The following is a 19596-nucleotide window of genomic DNA, read 5'->3' on the forward strand; positions in this document are numbered from 1 at the left end:
CACTCTTCTTGATTAGACTGGGGTTCGAGCCCGTGACCACCAAATATGGAAGATGTGGAAAGGTCGGGGAAAGACCACTGCATATCCCCAGAGCAATATGGCCTTAGTTGCTAATGCTCCTAAAAACCAAATAACAACAACATCATCTTTTGGTGGAGTTCCTACTGAGGTATCTAAATTCCTACTAAGGTATCTTGAGCCTCATGCTACCCTTAATAGCTCCAATGACTCATTTCAAAATGGGATCTGAGGAACTCCAAGGTCAAGGAGGAACTCCAAGACCAGAAAGTTACTGAAGCAAGATGAATAATGCTAAAGAAAGATGGAGAATTTGTTCCTACTCATAGCATCATTCTTACTTTTTCTACACTGAACCTTCCTTCATCAGTAAAAGCAGGATACCTAAACTGCCGTATCTGTCCTTATATCCCCAATTCTATTAGGTGGTACAAGTGTCAGAAGTTTGGGTATTCCCAAACTGCTTACCGAGGAGATTCAGTTTTCTCAAACCGCAGATCAAAGAAACATACCCATACTGATTGTAATGCCAGATCATCACGGTGTCCAAACTGCAAAGGCAACCATTCAGCCTTTTCTAGATTCTGTGAGGAATGGAAGCTGGAGAAAAAAAAATTCAGAAATACAAAGTAGAGAACAGATGACAGCTTCCTTGGACTCAGGGGAGGTACTCATGGATGGAAATGTGCAAATGTTACCCCAATCCACAAAGGAGGATCAAAGGGAGACACAGGTAATTACAGACATGTTAGTTTAACTTCTGTTCCAGGGAAATTAATGGAGGCACTGGTTAAAGAAGCATTGCAGGATCGTCTAGACAAGACTTCAGTTATATCTCAGATACAGCATGGGTTTGTTAAGGGGAAGTCTTGTCTGACCAATTTGATTGGATACTATGATGTAGTCACAAAGGAACTGGATGCAAAGAATAATTTTGATATCATATATTTGGATCTTAGAAAGGCTTTTGATACTCTTGCACACGGAAGACTGCTGCACAATTTGGAACGGTGTGGCATTGGAGGCAAATTGCTGCTATGTATAAAGGGATGGTTGAGTGGGAGAAGACAGAGAGTAGTAATCAATGGACACTGCTCTTCATGGAATAATGTTATTAGTGGAGTTCCCCAGGGTTCAGTGTTGGGTCCATTGTTGTTTTTTGTATTCATTAATGATATTGATGATGGTATATCAGACTTAATTAGCATTAGTAGCATTAGTAGAGGCATATGGTGCAAGAACGCATGCTTGTGCAGCATCAGCCAAAAAAAAAAAAAAAAACTGCTCCCATTTCACCCATCCATTCATTCCAAATACCTGTCCAGCTCAGCCTTAAATTTATTTAGGATATCAACTTCCACAACAAAGGATGGAAGTCTGTTCCACCGACCAACTACCCGCTGGCTAAAGGCAAACTTCCGCACATCTATCCTACATCTGTCTTTCCTCAATTTGAATTTATGCTCTCTAAAGTGCTTATTCTGAGTAAGAGGAAGAATCTCATCAGCATTGAGCATACTCAAACCGTTCAAGGCTTTATACACCTCAGTCAGATCACCTCGCAGGTGCCTAGTCTCCAGACACTGTAATTTGCAAAATTTAAGCCTTTCTTCGTAAGAGCAACCCTATGTTCCATTCACTAATCTTGTTGCCCTTCTCTGTACTCGTTCCAACAGCTCTACATTCTTCTTAAAATGAGTCCTCCAGACCTGTATACAGTACTCAAGGTGCTGCTTGACCATTGCCTTATCCACCCTGTCCTTCTAGCTCTCATATAGGCCCATAACAGCGCTAAGTTGTCACCTCATTTTGTCACACTCCTTACATCGTGCACACACAAAGACATCCCCCTTGGCAATATCATGTCCCATACCTGATTGCTCCAAACATCAAGCAAGTAGTGCATTTTAAAAGGCTTTCAGAGGGCAACTGCCCCACTGAGTTCTCCCCTGAACCACAGCACTCCATTTAGCTTGAGCCTTTTGCTTTGCTGCTCTGGTCTGAGTCATGATTTCGATTCAATTTCAATAAAATTTCAATTACAGTACAAAATTATAACCCTAAACTTGTATCCCAATGCAGTTGTAACACTATATTTCTATATATATTTTTTCAGTATCAAGTATTATCTTCGAGTTTCTTTATATAACTCCCATATCAAGTTATGTATTGATTAATTATATTACGTTTGTAAAATCTAAGTCGTTATATATATTTAGTTAAAAAGTACAATTTAATTGACAATGAAGTTCAACAAGATTAATAAATTTTACTGATTAATTGATAATATTATATACTATACTATACTATACTAAGCTAATGCTATCTAGTTCGGGATATAACGTTGTATCGTATAACAATGGCAGCAAGTTACGAACGGTAAATCTACGGACACTTAAGTATACAGACCTGACGTAGCCGAGTGGTCAGGAGCGAGAGTGCATAGCACTTGTTCCTTGAGTGGACCGGGGTTCAAGCCCGTGACTACTAAATACGATAGATATTTGTATTGACGATTTATTGTAAACTCTACTGACTTGGTTGTTGTGCCGGAGTATAAACAAAAAATTTATTTATTTATTTATTAATTAACTTCCAAAATCTTGCTGTCTCAATTTAGAATAAACCAAGGATCTTGACTGGGTCTATAAGCTACTTACAGAAAATAATTTAATATAACAATTAGTCAATAAAGCGGCTAAATCAAGAGGCCGCCATAGCCTAGTGGTCAGGCGCACGGGTGCATAAGTACACGTGCTTTGAGTGACCGGGGTTCAAGCCCGTGACTACTGAATACGGTACTGTTTCTTGTAGTCTGTCTATCTTGTGAACTCCTCTGACCGTTTGGTCGTCCCGGAGTATAAACAGAAAATTTATTTATTTATTAAATATAGCTAAAAAACTTCCCGTTCGCCGGCTCTGCAAAATTTGTAAAACATATGGATTGGATATCCTTACCGATACTAAGTAATAACCTACAAAATCTCTATCTAAGTTAAAATTTAAACCAAGTATTGTAACTAGGAATATAAAGCTACTCTAGAAAATAAGTTAATACCAATTTAAGCCAATTTAAGTTAATAAAACAGAAAAAACTTCTCTATTTTCCTGAGCCGTAAAAACTTGCCTGCACAAGGCTACTCTCGTCCAAGTTTGGACGAGAGTACTATTGTCCAAGTTTGCAGATGATACGAAGGTCAACAGGGTTGTTAATGACACTAATAACAGTACATTGCTGCAACAGGATCTAGAAAAGTTGAGTAGATGGGCTGAGAGGTGGAAACTGAAATTTAACATTGGCAAATGTAAAGTACTGCATGTGGGAAGCAGTAACCCCCCAGAGTAATGTATCAACTGTGTAGGGGAGGTAGCAGTTTCTGAGCAGTGCAGACGGTCTACAAGAGTAGCTCATGGTGTCTTGTCAATGATATACAATGTCTTGGCAATGGTCAGGCCACGGCTTGAGTACTGCGTACAGGTCTGGAGGCCTCATTTTAGGAAGGATGTAGATTTACTTGAGCATGTACAGAGAAGGGCAACAAGATTGGTGAGGGGAATGAAGGGATCCTCTTACCAAGAGAGGCTTAAGTTCTGCATTGCAGTGGCTGGAGACTAGGCACCTGCGCGGTGATCTGATTGAGGTATATAAGGCCTTGAATGGGTTGAGCACGCTGAATTCTGATGGGATCCTTCCACTTGTTCAGATTACGAATCTAAGGGGGCATAAATTCAAATTAAGAAAAGACAGATGTAGAATAGAAAGGCAACAAGTTGCCCTTCTCTGTACTCGTTCCACCATCCAGATGGCTCCGTCTGGGTGGTGGTTCTCACTGAGAATAAGTAACAATAGTCTTCTCTATTAGTGAAGTGTTACTTATTCGAGGCAGTGCAATACCATGGCAACTTGTTGTGAAGGAAAAGCACAATATGAGATAGAGCAGTTGATGCCTACCACACTACCAATCTAGCATCGTAGTTTCTTAAGAGTTATCTATGGTGTATCTATACCGATATTATATAACTATTAAATTCTTAACTCTTAAAGTATTATGCCTTGTTGTATTTAGTTAATTTTAAGTATATAAAATGTATTAATACATTTTATATTCTATAATTTATTATAAAGTAGCTTCTTTTGAAAGCTTAATGTCTTATAACATGAAAATAAAATAAATGCAGTTTCTAAATTTAAATTTTTTATGTTGGTAGATGGAAGAAGAACGAATATCCAGCAAATCTAGCATTGTTCAATAACCAAATTTTTGATCAAAGAGGACAGAAATGCTAAAAAAGTTCATGAAAGAATGACTAGAATGTTTTGGGTCATATTACCTAATTATACTTCATTAGAGCTCAAAAGAAGAAGGAAGCCAGTTGAAAATGATCCATGGTCTGGTCAGTCATCTGAAGCAGTGAAATCTGAAACACTTGCCCATCATTGAAGAAAACATTTTAGGAAATAGAAGAATTAAAGTGTCTGAACTTGAAAATTACTTAACATTTTCCATGGAAATGTTGTATAGGGACAACAGTGAGCATTTGGTTGCTTTTCAGTAGTTTACTATGGAAATATTGCCTGTTGGATGTCAACAGGTACTGATGCTCCCCTGAGGAAATCATGCCTTTAATACAGTGCTTCTCAAACTAACTGTGGTGAAGGACCAGTTTCTTTTATTTTTAATCTCTCGTGGACCGGTAACATCCGAGACCAATTTCCAATTCATTGCGGACCAGTAACAAACAGTTCGAGGACCAGCACCAGTCCACGGATCACACTTTGGGTAGCACTGCTTTAATAACTTTATTCTTTCTTGTTACTATTATTATGTTTTTTTAATTTCTTATTTGGGAGTCTGCTCTTGGCTTTGGGGTTGGATTTCTCTAATCTTTTCATGTAACAGCAGCAGCATAATGCCAACCTTGCGAAGGGCTGAGTGGATCTTCTCAAAAATAAGCTTTCATTGTTTAATTAATTGAGGTGCTTTGTTAATTAGTTTTATTGTATGGTAACAGCAACAGTTACCTAAATACATAATATGCTGTAGTTCCAACATTATTAATTTCACGTGGTTGAAGAATGATTATTTAAACTAAATTGTTTGATTATTGGTCAGAATATCGTGTAATTTTTTTTCCCTATTTGAATGTATTGCTTTGTATGTGTTTTTTTCTTGAGGATAATTCTTTACCTCTGACTGACAATTTCTATTTCAGGGATGTTCCCAACTTCCAGTACTAAGGAGTTTTGAATTGAAGAATCAGCCGTAAGTAAATTATATTACAAGTATTATGATATGAGTGTAATGTTTATTCAAGAAAGATGCATAGTCATTCCAAAACACCTAACTTTTGTTCAAATTAATGGAATAAATAGATAGTGCAAAATATAAATTACAGTTTAATGTTATTCATTTGTTAGCAGAAATTGTTATACTTGTTCCTGAACCACCAAATGTAATTGACTTTAATTTTTTGAGAAAAAGTTAACATATTAATGTAAAATAGGAATTTATATTATTTTTACAGTAAAAGTCTTGATTTATATGAAGTTGAAGGAACTAAAAAATATCCATTTCAATTTAAACAGATTATAAGTACCTGTACAAATTTAGAATATGTTTATTAATTTAACCAAGTGAAATTTTTAGTCAGAGTTTATAAAATTACATGAAAATTTAGAAAACTTTTGTTTTAGCCGCATTCCATTTTGTTATAATGATGTTTGCCTGCAGTTGGTTTCGACAGTCTTTTTGAATTGGGCATTTCACAAGTTGCAGGACCCAATTCAGACTTTGAATCTCATTGTATTTTCAAATAAAAAAACTCTTATTTCTTGGTTGTGGGTGGCAATGATGTTGAAACACACTGTGTTTGATTAATCCATTATCAAATTAAAGAGGGTATACTGTATTGTTAGATCAATATTTTCAACCTCCTTGATCCCCAGGTCAGCTGCTGGCTGACCTGGGGTCTTTACAAAATATTAGTCATTTACATCTTAGTTGCTAGAGTTCAAATGGAAGGGTTCAAAATAGTGTAAGAGTTGGTTATGTATTTCTCCGTTACCTTGAAACAATTGAGGTACATCATATTACATAATATGTCAATTGATAAGTAGTAGTAGTAGTAGTAGTGGCACTTGATGCAAGAAAGCAAGTGTAGGAGCTTATGCAGCATCAGCCAAAAAAAAAAAAAAAAAAAAAAAAATCACACCATACCCTCCAATTGCCTGTCCAGTTCCTCCTTAAATTTATTTAACCTATCAACTTCCACAACAACAGATGGAAGTTTGTTCCAGCAATTAACCACCCGCTGGCTAAAGGCAAATTTCCGCACATCTATTCTACATCTATCCTTTCTTAATTTGAACTTATGTCCCCGTAGGTTCGTATTCTGAACAAGTGGGAGGATCCCATCAGAATTCAGCGTGCTCAACCCATTCAAGGCCTTATAGACCTCAATCAGATCACCGCGCAGGTGCCTAGTCTCCAGCCACTGCAATTTGCAGAACTTAAGCCTCTCTTGGTAAGAGGATCCCTTCATTCCCCTCACCAATCGTGTTGCTCTTCTCTGTACACGCTCAAGCAAATCTACATCCTTCCTAAAATGAGGCCTCCAGACCTGTACGCAGTACTCAAGGCGTGGCCTGACCATTGCCTTATACAGAGGGACAATCACCTCCTTTTCCCTGCTAGCAAAATTCCTATATATCATTGACAAAACCCCATGACCTGCCCTAGCAGCCTGTCTACATTGCTCAGAAAACTTCATATCTGACTGCACAATTACTCCCAGGTCTTTTTCATTTTCTACCACCTTAAGTGTAGTACCACACAGTTGGTACGTTTCTCTGGGGTTACTTCTACCCATATGCAGTACTTTGCATTTGTCAAGGTTAAACTTCAGTTGCCACTTCTTAGCCCATCTGCCCAAATTATCTAGATCCTGTTGCAGTAGCACACTGCCATTACTGTCATTAACAACCCTGCCAACCTTCGTGTCATCTGCAAACTTCGACATTAAGCCTGATATACCTTCATCAATATCATTGATAAATATACAAAACAACAGTGGACCCAACACCGAACCCTGTGGGACTCCACTAATAACATTAGTCCACGAAGAGCAGCACCCATTGATTACCACCCTCTGTCTTCTCCCACTTAACCATCCTTTTATCCATTGTAGCAACTTACCCTTAATACCATTCTGCTCCAATTTGTACAGTAGTCTTCCATGCGCAACAGTGTCAAAAGCTTTCCTGAAATCCAAGTATATGATATCAAAATTATTTTTTGCATCCAGTTCCTTTGTGACCACATCATAATAACCAATCAAATTTGTCAGACAAGACTTTCCCTTAACAAACCCATGCTGTGTCTGAATTATTGCTGCAGTCTTGTCTAGATGATCCTGCACTGCATCTTTAACCAGTGACTCCATTATTTTACCCGGAACAGAAGTTAAACTAACTGGTCTGTAATTATTCGTGTCACCCTTCGAACCTCCTTTGTGAATTGGGGATACATTTGCACATCTCCAGTCCGTGGGAACCTCCCCTGAATCCAAGGATGCTCTCATAATTATGTCTAAGGGTTTGCTTAGTTGCTTTGCCGCCTCCTTTAATATAACTGGATAGATCCCATCCGCCCCAGGTGCCTTTCTTATGTTTAACTTAAACAATTTCTCCTCCACTTTGCTCTCAGTTATTACAAAATCATTAAGCACACTGCTACAATTTGATAACCTTCTTCCATTTTCAAACTGTAATGATTCCTCACGTGTGAATGTAGATGCAAAATACTCATTCAGTTTGTTTGCTATCTGAGCAGGATCATCAACAGTCGAACCATCGATGTCAAGTGGACCAATCATATTTAGCCCCTTCCTTTTAGAGTTTATATAAGTAAAGAAATCCTTGCTGTTTTTCTTAGCATCTTTTGCCAAAGATTTCTCGTAATCCGCCTTTGCCTGCCGAACCTCCTTTGTGACCTGATTACAGACTAGCTTATATCTGCTACAGGCTTCTGCTTCTTCTAATAAGATTAGGAATTGGCTGAATATGAGAAAATTTCAGTGCAGAAGGGAAAAATACTAGTAGTTTTTATAAAATCGTGTCTATATCCATATTAATGTGCCCGCGGAGTGTTTTCTTTGCATGCATTTGAGAATAAATATGTATCGAATAAAATCGATAGTTTCAATTCTTTAAGTCAATATCTTTTATGAATTTGCTAAAATTAGTAGTTATCCCTAATCAGTTTCAGCAAAGCCTAAGGAATATTGATTACCGAAGTACAATTGGAAATCAATATCTATAGAATTCTCATAACTTTTGCTTTTCCTTGTTAAAGTGCTTCTGTTCCAGGTAAATTAATGGAGGCACTGGTTAAAGAAGCACTGCAGGATCATCTAGACAAGAATTCAGTTATAGCTCAGACGCAGCATGGTTTTGTTAAGGGCAGGTCTTGCCTGACCAATTTGATTGGATACTATGATGTAGTCACAAAAGAACTGGATGCAGGGAATAACTTTGATATTATATATTTGGATCTTAGAAAGGCTTTTGATACTGTTGCACATGGAAGACTGCTGCACAAATTGGAGCAGTGTGGCATTGGAGGCAAATTGCTGCTATGGATAAGGGGATGGTTGAGTGGCAGAAGACAGAGAGTGGTAATCAATGGACACTGCTCAACGTGGACTAATGTTATTAGTGGAGTTCCTCAAGGTTCAGTGTTGGGTCCGTTGTTGTTTTCGGTGTTTATGAATGATATTGATGATGGGATATCAAGTTTAATGTCCAAGTTTGCAGATGATACAAAGGTTGGCAGGGTCGTTAAGGACAATACTGACGCTATGCTGCTGCAACAGGATCTGGACAGGTTGAACAGATGGGCTGAGAGGTGGCAAATGAGGTTTAACATCGACAAATGTAAAGTGCTGCATATGGGAAACAGTAACCCCAGAGCAACGTATCAACTCTGCGGTACTACACTGACAGTGGTGGAGAATGAAAAGGACCTGGGGGTAATTGTGCAGGCAGATATGAAGTTCTCTGAGCAGTGCAGACGAGCTGCAAGAGTAGCTCATGGTGTCTTGTCAATGATATACAGGAATTTTTCTAGCAGGGATAAGGAGGTGATTATTCCATTGTATAAGGCAATGGTAAGGCCACATCTTGAGTACTGTATACAGGTCTGGAGGCCTCATTTCAAGAAGGATGTAGAGCTGCTGGAACGGGTACAGAGAAGGGCAACAAGATTAGTAAATGGAACAAAGGGTTGCTCTTACGAAGAAAGGCTTAAGTTTTGCAAATTACAGAGTCTGGAGACTAGGCACCGGCGAGGTGATCTGATAGAGGTGTATAAGGCTTTGAATGGTTTGAGCATGCTCAATGCCAATGGGATTCTTCATCTTTCTCAGAATAATCACCTCAGAGGGCATAAATTCAAATTGAGGAAGGACGGATGTCGGATAGATGTGCGGAAATTTGCCTTTGGCCAGCGGGTGGTTGGTTGGTGGAACCGACTTCCATCACTGGTTGTTGAAGTTGATAGCCTAAACAAATTTAAAGCTCAACTGGACAGGTATTTCGAACGAACGGAGGGGTGAAATGGGAGTGGGTTTTTTTTTTTTTTTTTTTGTTTTTTTTGGCTGATGCTGAATAAGCTTGCTTTCTTGCATCATATGCCTCTGCTAATGCTAATGCTAATGCTAAGTGCTATTAAAAGTAAGATCTGCAGCTTTTCCCTCTCCTCAGAAAATCTCAAGGAAATTTATGCGGATTTTCATTGTTGATCATTAATTTATGAAAGGAGGCTAAAATTTAAGAAAAAATATTTTAATTAATAAAATTCAATTAATTTTATTGTATTGATTTAGTTTTAATATGTCGCCTCCTTGCGTTGCTAAAAATAATTGCCCCTTGTAAAAAAAATTTGAAAAAAGTTTTATCAGCATTTCTTAGTGTTTCTTTATGAATTTGCTGATTCCGAATATGAAGCTTAAATTTTACATACCATCAAAAATTAATATGAATTTTGAATAAGTACCAGATATGAAAATAAAATATAAATACGCAATAATACAATATCAGATTTAGTAACAGTGTCCGTAGAATACGTCATTAATCTACATTACAAGTAAGCACGAAGCTTAAACAGTGAAACTCTTTAAAAATGTGCATTTCAATGTCTGTGTCCTTTTTTTTTTTTATCAGTGTTATTTCCTTATCCAAGAACAGTCTTCCCTTCCCCATCAAAGCTTCATCCCACCTTACTTGGTATCTCTTCTCCTTGAATTGTATGTCCTGATGGAATCTCTTTCCCATGCAATTCACTAACACTACCCAGATTTTCCTGAAAAAATTCATGTAAGAGTGATGGAGTTACTTATTTGGTATTCATGATGGAGTTACTTATTTGGTATTTTAAGGTGGTAGATGACTTTCATCAACCGGTGAAATACCACCACTTTGCTTATTGGAGGCTTGAAGTGGTGAAACCCATGTTTAGTCTCTAGAGCAAAGTTTCTGGCATCCTCTTCCCCCCATACTTCTCCTTCAACCCATGCACGGTACTAAGTACTATAGGTTTTGATACCTTTCGTGTTTGGGGTTTTCATAAAAAAAAAAAAAAAAAAGAATAAGAAAGTGTAAAAGGCAACACAAAACAGAAACAAGCGTAGGAGCAAAGAACTTTTGAAGTTTTGAGAACAAATGGAAACATGCCATTAGTTCTTGGTAACTGCTTGGTAGCATCACCATAGTTTTGGATTCTTCATCTCTTTCCATTGAAAACCAAAATGATGCATTGAGCAGGATGTCTTTGTTATGAAACAGAAGATTTATCAAGATCAATGCCAGAATTAATTATCTGTGAAAAAATTGATGGAAAAGTTTGGAGAAACTCATTCAATCGTCCTTTACTTGGTCTCCTAAATTGATATGCTAATAAGTAAACTTAATCTTTTATCTTTATTTAGAAGAGGATGCAATAGAACAATTAGAATGTAAAAAATGCAGAAGTATGACTGGAGAGAAACTGCAGCCAGCAGCTTTGGTAAAAGGACAAGAGGCTCAACTGCCATTTAGTCATAGTGTTTCTGCTCTTGAACTTCTGAAAATTGCAATTAAAATCATAATGTAAGAGATGATAAAGAAAGATAGGCAGGCATGGTCATTTTTATTAAACATCAAGGGATCATAGGTTTTTTTGAAAAGGAATTTTATTAAATAAAAAATATTCATTGGATAAATTATTACAGTTACCTCCAGAAGGATAAACTTATAAAATTTGTGTACATTTATGCTTATATTATTTCATGTAGTATTTTTTTTCCTTTGCAGCAATAATAATTTGAAATCTACTTTCCGTCAGTTATCTGAAGCTGGTATACTTCTTCTGAACTCACTACTCATGTATAATCCACAGAGCAGGTATACTAAAATTTTTGTTAAAGTATTTTGTTAACAAAAGCACAACATGATTAGTTTAGTAAAAATAAAAATGGAATTCTAATTGAATAGTCTTTTCGTAGTAGAAAAGCAGCTCATTTGTAATGTTAGTATTGTCAACATAATGCAAGGAAGCAAAGCTTATATGGCACTACCAAATTAAAAAAAAATTTTTTTTTTAAATATATTTGACCATTCTCTTCCTTTTTTATAATATGTCCAAATCTCTTTTATATTTATTCAAACTACCCTTTCCTTACAGCAATATTTGGAATATTTTTACAGTGCTCAATTACTCTATTAGGTAATGCAAATTTCTACAGCGCTAATCTCCAACCATCCTTTTTCAGTTTAGATTTGTGCCCCTAGTATAAAGAATATCCTTTTCTGCTCCCAGCTAATCTTCTCTGTACCATTTCTAACAGATCCATGTCTTTCTTAAAATGAGGTTCCAAAAGTTGAATGCAGTATCCCAGACACAGCGTAACCATTGCCTTATGCAATGGAATAATCACTTCTTTGTCTTTGATTTTTAAATATTAAAAACTATGAATTGCCTAGCATTGACCTCTGTAGTATCTCCCACTCACCATGTTAGTCATGAAGAACAGTGGCTCTTTATAAATGTCTTTGTGTCCTACCATTTCATCATCCCTTTATCCATAGTAGTAACTTGCCCTTGATGCCACATTTTTCCAATTTATACAACAATTATGCATCAGAGACCTTACTCTGGTTATTAGACAGTAAATCTAACCAAGCAAAACTTTAGTTAGCATTAGTAGAGGCACATGATGCAAGAAAGCAAACTTATACAGCATCAGCCAAAAAAAAAAAAAAAACTTCCCATTTCACTGATCCATTAATTCTGAATGTTTGTCTAGTTCTGCCTTGAATTTATTTAAGCTATCAACTTCCACAACAACAGATGGAAGTTTGTTGCAGCAATCAACTACCTGCTGGCTAAAGCCTAACTTTCGCACATCTATTCTACGACTGTCTTTCCTCAGTTTGAATCTATGCCCCCTAAGGTTTGTAATCGGAGAAAGACAAAGAATCCCATCAGCATTAAGCCTGCTCAATCCATTCAAGGCCTTATACACCTCAATCAGATCACCTTGCAGGTGCCTAGTCTCCAGAAGCTGCAGTTTGCAGAACTTAAGCCTTTCTTCTTAAGAGCACCCCTTTGTTCCCTTCACCAGTCTTGTTGCCCTTCTCTGTACTCGTTCTAGCACTCTACATCCTTCCTAAAATGAGGCTTCCAGACCTGTACGCAGTAATCAAGTGTGACCTGACCATTGCCTTATACAAGGAGATAATCACCTCCTTATCCCTGCTCGCAAAATTCCTGTATATCATTGGGAATACCCCATGACCTACTCTGGCAGCCTGTCTGCACTGCTCAGAAAACTTCATATCTGACTGCACAATTACCCCAAGGTCTCTTTCATTCTTCACTACCCTGAGTTTAACACCACATAGTTGGTACATTTCTCTGTGGTTACTGCTACCCATATACAGTACTTTGCATTTGTCAATGTTAAACTTCAGTTGCCACTTCTCAGCCCATCTACCCAACTTTACCAAATCCTGTTGCAGCAGCATACTGTCATTACTGTTATTAACAACCCTGCCAACCTTTGTATGATCTGTAAACTTTGACATTAAGCTTGATATACCTTCATCAGTATCATTGATAAATATACAAAACAACAATCGGCCCAACACCGAACCCTGACGGACACCACTAATAACATCATACCATGTAGAGCAGTACCCATTGACCACCCACTCTGTCTTCTCCCACTCAACCATTCTTTTATCCATTCTAGCAACTTGCCCTTAATGCCATACTGCTTCAATTTGTACAGTAGTCTTCCATGTATAACAGTATGAAAAGCTTTCCTGAAATCCAAGTATATGATATCAAAATTATTTTTTTCATCCAGTTCCTTTGTGACCACGTCATAGTATCTAATCAAATTAGTCAGACAAGACTTCCCCTTGATAAACCCATGCTTTGTCTGAATTATTGCTGCAGTCTTGTGTAAATGATCTTGCAATGCTTCTTTAACCAGTGACTCCATTATTTTTCCTGGAACAGAAGTCAACTAAGATGTCTGTAATTACTTGTGTCACCCTTTGAATCCCCCTTTGTGAATTGGAGATACGGTTGCACATCTCCATTCCATGAGGACTTCCCCTGAGTTCAAGGATGCTCTCATAATTATGGCTAAGGGTTTGCTTACTTCTTTTGCTGCTTCCTTTAACATAAATGGATAGATCACATCTACCCCAGGTGCCTTTCTTATGTTTAACTGCAACAATTTTCCCTCCACTTTGCTCTCAGATATTACAAAATCATTTAACTCCCTGTTAGGGTTTGATAAACATCTGGCCCTCTCCTCCTTGAATAACTCCTCATGTGTGAATGTAGATGCAAAATGCTCATTTAGTTTGGCATCTATCTGAGAATGATCATCTACAGTCAAACCATTGATATCAAATGGACCAATCTGATTCATCTCCTTCCTTTTAGAGTTAATATAAGTAAAGCAGTCATTGCTGTTTTTCTTTGCATCCTTTGCCAAAGATTTTTCATAACCTGCCTTTGCTTGCCTAACCTCCTTTGTGACTTGATTACAGACTAGCTTGCATCTACTATAGGCTTCTATGTCACCTGACAATTTATGTGCATCCCATGCATTTTTATTCTCTGCCATGAGTCTCATTAGTTCATCTGACATAGATTTGGGCCTGAACCTGGAGCAGTATTTCTTAGTTGGAACAAAAAACCTAGTAGCTTCCAAGATTACTTCATTGAATGTTTCCCATTTAGAATTTGCTGTTAATAATTCTTTTAACTCCTTGGTGCATGGATCAAAATGTGGAAATGAGAAACAATGAAGTTGTCAAATTGATTAATGTAATCATTTGGTAAAGTTCCATTTAAAAAAATAATAAAAATAATGAGGGGAAAAAATAGAGCTCTGCAAATAACACTGCATGAGATATTTTCTGCAGAAGCTCAGAAATATGCCCTGCACACAGGGAAAAATAAATAAAAAAAGGGCATTTAGGGTTGTTTTTTCCCCCTCCATGATTCTCACAGAGAAAGAAAGTTACTTTGATAACTGTGGGAAATTTAACTGCAGCCAACCAAATGTTTTCCAATTCCCAGGAATCAAAGCAAAAAACAGTTACTCCAGAGAAGAAAACATGCTATAATGCATTTTATTAAGAATGTAGAATGTGTGTGCATCATAACCATTTGGATACATATTTGTCTGTTTGACTTCCCAAAGTATTTTAAGCCAAATGGTTATGCACACATTCAATATCATGCAACAATCCAATTTGCCATAGCCGACCGGGCTAGCCGAGTGGGTAAAGTACCTGCCCGGCAACCCAAAGGTCGCGGGTTCGATTCCCGCCTCGGGCTTGGATCAAAGTACTGCAAAAACCTTGGGAGGTGCAATATGGCCACAGAAGCCGATGCGCCAACAACTACCAAATCAAAAAAAAAAAAAAAAAAAAAACCAATTTGCCGATTTTTCTGCACATTACATATACCGATCTGCACTTTCTGCCAACCATACTCTTGAACAGCAGTATAGCACAGAAATCAGTGTAGAAGTTTTTTTGTAGCTGGGATACGTTATACATAAGTTTGGATATATTTAATATGATACGCATTTGTCTATTTGACTTCCCAAAATATTAAAGAGCTATACAGTACATAATTAAAAAGGCAAAAGTAATGAATATGCCAATAGTTTTTCAGTCATAAAAAAAGGTAAACTTTATTTTGCAGGTTTTTAATTTCTTACACAACATGTATGATGCAGCCCAGAGATGATGTCCTCTCTCAATTTAAAAAGCAATAAAGATTAATAAAAAGCTTAAAAGTTTATTAAAAACTAATATATAAATAACGATTTATTTTCAGAGAATATAAGAGCATTGGATGACCACTTCTCAAACTTGCAAATCAAGTCGAATGTCTATAAATATGAGCCATAGCACTCCTCTCCCCTTCCCTGTAAATAAATTAGTAAAAATTACCATTCTTGTCAATCACAATTATTAAAGACCAGTAAGAGTTGAGTACAGAGACAGTATGTCGTGAACATCAGTAGGTTAATGAATGATAAACTGATATGCAGGATGCAACATTTATGACAAATACCAAACTTGAACATCAGTGGAAGTGTTTAATACATATGGTAAAAAAAAAAAAGAAAAAAAAGTGTCAGTGCAGTTGTGCCATCAAGGTGATTTGTATGATGATACGATAAAATTAAGTGTTACCACTTCAAATATTTAACAAACTTGTATGCAGAAGATGTAATGAATTTATTAAATAAATTTGGTAAATTTTGGAATTAGTGTTGGTGGCCAGCTGACTTTCTGTTATGAGTTCTTAAGATTAAATCATGCTTGCTTTCTTAAGACAGATAAGTCTCTCGCTACAAACACAATTCATAGATAGCAATTGGCAAACTGAGCTCTTGGAATTTTTAAGTTAAATATTATTTAATTTTTATGCAATATAATTATCCAGTATTGTTACCTGGAAAACCAGTTTTTTTTTACCAAATTGAAATGAATCAGTTTTTCACGAAACTGATTCATTTAAAACATGATACCTCATGAATTGGGACTGATTTGCTCTCAAGAATCAGAGCATAATTGTGTACAATTATGTAAGATTGTGTGTAATCTTTTCCTTAAATCACTGCAATCTCTTGAAGAATGTTTGCTTTCAGTTCAACAGTGGTGGGAAACTTATTCTTCAACACCTTGAACTGCTGGCATTTCAATGCTAGCAGCTGAAAGAGGACTTTAAAAAAAAACACTGCCACCTGCCATTAACAGTTGAACATAAACATCGATTTAGCTTTTTGGATTGTTTATATGAATTGTAAATAGATGGCAATACAATAATTGAGCTGGTACACTGGACAAAAAACAAACTCCATAATTAGAAACACCGACAGGCATGGTGTCCATGACATCAGGCTGGAAGTGGAATTTTACAGTGTTTCAGTGGATGTGACATCGAATTAATCATGTATTAACCCACAAAGGGCTAATACATAATTAGGTAAAACAAATTATACCGAATCACATGTATAAATTAAAAAGCATAAACTTTAAATCACTGAAAAGGAATGCAGAAATTAAACCTTAATATGTATGTAAAGTTACACTTTATATTGACAAAAGCATTTCATCTTTATCAGCATTATTTTTGGCATGTGAGAAACTTAAACAATGTCTCTGTGTGAAAGATGGCTGTTACTAACTGGTGGTACATTTACTCATTTGGCAATGCTGCTTAAACCCCCTCCCCCTCAAGCATTGTTCATCTTTCTACAATAATAAAAACACCTCAAATATAGGATGAATTCAGCCCCCCCTCCCAGTTCTATTGATATTTTGATATATATATATATATAAAAAGCCTAATATTTTAGATATATAATTCTTCAAGCCAGCAGCAGCAACATTTTTTGTCATCCAGCTGATCTACATTGTATATGTTATGTATTATGAGGTATGTTCGTGTCAGACGGCACCTGGGATTTCTCCCATCTCCGCGTGTATTTCGCTGTATCGAGGACAGTACACTGTCAAGCCAGAGACTTGAAAGTGTGTGGGTCGTGTCTGTGCAGTGTGATATGTTGTGCCCATTGTTTATCCGGCTTATTGGCCGCCAGGCCCCTAGTGGGGCCCGACGTTGCCCATACCCTGCCACGTGGAGGCTAGCCGGGTGTATCCAGTATCACAACAATTTGCTCTGGCAGGTCCTGCCACCTAGTTTCCTGAGATTTCAGTGGCTAGGGCCTATGTTATGTATTGTGAGAGTTCAGCCAGTGTGATGAAGAGTTTATAGTGTATGCAGTACCCAACCTCAGGGCGCCTCCGTAGCCAAGTGGGAAGGAGCAGCAGTGCGTAGCACACGCTTCTTGATTAGACCGGGGTTCGAACCCGTCACCACCAAATATGGAGCATGCGGAAAGGTCAGGGAATGACCACCGCATATCCCGGAGCAATATGGCCTTAGTTGCTAGTGCTCCTAAAAACCAAATAACAAACAACAACAAACCCAACCTCAGAAGGTTCTTTCAGTACCCTGTATGAACGTTTTTCAGTAAAAAATATAGCCACATGCTAATGGTTTAAGATTGCCATATAAACAACCTTTTATTTAGAAACAAAAGGAAATGAATAAATTAACAATTTTCTCCTTGTTTATAAATTAAATAAATGCAAAATCAAATTTTAAGTGACATTGGATTGTAACTCTTGAGTTCTATACAAAATCAAAAATTTCACCATTTGGGCCTTGGTTTCCTGAAAGTATTAAAAATGTCCTTCTTAAGACTAAAATTGTATACTTTGAAACCATTCAGAATATCCCTCCCCCCTCCCCCCCAGCTCATTGTGGGATTTTGTTATACAGTAGTCACACCACTGTATAAGAGGGCGCTGACTCTCTTTAGAAAATACAGCTGCGAGTTACAGGCTCCGAAAAAAACGATAAATGTTTGCTTTTTATTTACATAATTGTTATTTTATATTGTACTTAATAAGTAGTCTTATAGTTCTAATTACGCTGGTTATTTTTATTTTAATTTATATAAACAGTTTTTGTAGATATAATACTTTATAAAACCGTTATTTCGTTCGAATATTGCAGGCATTGTTTTTGTATATAGTGCTAGGGAATTCAAATTTTTAATTGAGGTAGCTAGGTAGCTCTAACGTATAATTATAGAAACGGTAATACGCTTCACTGTTTCTATTAGATAGCGTAGTATTGACATTTAATTTAATTTAATTTATTGATCTTATTAATTTAAAATATCATGCCCCAAACTAGAGCAGCAAAGCAACGGGCACAAAGTGGCAGGAGTGCTGTGACTCGGGGAAGAACTGAGGGGGGCGATTCTCCAACGCATCACAGCCTAAAAAAATGTGCAACTTGTGAAATGTTTGCCGAACTGTCTGGAACGGAACATGATATTGCCATGGGGAATGTCTTTGTGTGTGCGCGGTGTAAGGAAATCACGCGACAACTCAGCATTGTTATGGGCCTATATGAGAGTTTGATGGACAGGGTGGATGCCCTCGAAAGATCTAAATTGAGGGGCCCATCAGCCTCTCAGCTGCCCACATCAACCCCAGAGCTTGCACTTGGTCATCACGCAACACAGCGGCAACCCCCAAGGCAGATTGCGCTGGTCCCAAAGAAACTAGTAGTTGTTGGTGACTCTATTGTCAGGGAAACATCCTTTCTAAAAAGGATAGGTGGAACAGGACCAGGGTATGTCTGCCAGGGGCAAAGGTTGATGACGTTGTGCGGATATCATCTTTTAAGGGCACAAAAGGTGATATAGTTGTACACGTTGGCACTAATGATATTAAGAGTAGGAGACCGGCAGAATTACTTAACAAGTACAGGTCACTGATGAAAAAAAGCCGTGAATTAGGGTTGAATTTGAAGGTGTCTGCAATTCTGTCCAGACACGATAGGAGGGAATATATGATGAGAGTCTTGTCAATCAATTCGGCCCTGGAAAGATTGTGCAAGGCCCAAGGGATAGAATTTTTTCCAGCCTGGTTTGTACTTGTTAACAGGAGAGACTGCTTCTACAGGGATGGGATACACTTAAATAGAAAGGGTGCAAGAATATTTGCTGATGCTATCGAGGCAGTGTTAGGTGGGTCGGAAAACTGATAGCTTGGGGGGGATACAAGGACTAATAGTTTAACAGTAGCCGTAGGCAGAGGTGAAGATGATTCTTGCACAACTTCTATTAGAATAAGTAGCGACCTGGAGCGAGGGGTGTTGGGGGTTTCAGGGACGGATGGCAGTCATCGTGAAACAGGTGGGTATATGGGATGTGTTAGAGTAATTAAGAATAAGAATAGGTGCATGTATACTTGCATGTATACCAATGCTAGAAGTATAGTAAATAAATTTGATGAATTTGAAGTGTTGGTCAAGACATCAAAGGCGGATATTGTTGGGATATCGGAGACGTGGTGTCACACAGATATAAGGAATGCCGAACTGGAATTTGGGGAGTACAATGTGTACAGAAAGGATA

At 37.4% G+C, this 19596-nt stretch overlaps 1 protein-coding gene across 1 annotated transcript in view; it reads left to right on the top strand.

The window, feature by feature from the left end:
- Nucleotides 1-19596, top strand: part of LOC150082472 (cyclin-dependent kinase 10-like) — a 92048-nt gene that overhangs the window by 64133 nt on the left and 8319 nt on the right. The window contains exons 11-12 of the mRNA XM_090378637.1: nucleotides 5233-5282; nucleotides 11369-11458. Of these exons, the coding sequence (XP_090234763.1) occupies nucleotides 5233-5282; nucleotides 11369-11458 (140 nt within the window). The remainder of the gene's footprint in view (nucleotides 1-5232; nucleotides 5283-11368; nucleotides 11459-19596) is intronic.

This window comes from Mastigoproctus giganteus, chromosome 7, assembly GCF_048544385.1.
Source record: "Mastigoproctus giganteus isolate SK-2022 chromosome 7, ASM4854438v1, whole genome shotgun sequence".
Classification (NCBI taxonomy): Eukaryota; Metazoa; Arthropoda; class Arachnida; order Uropygi; family Thelyphonidae; genus Mastigoproctus; species Mastigoproctus giganteus.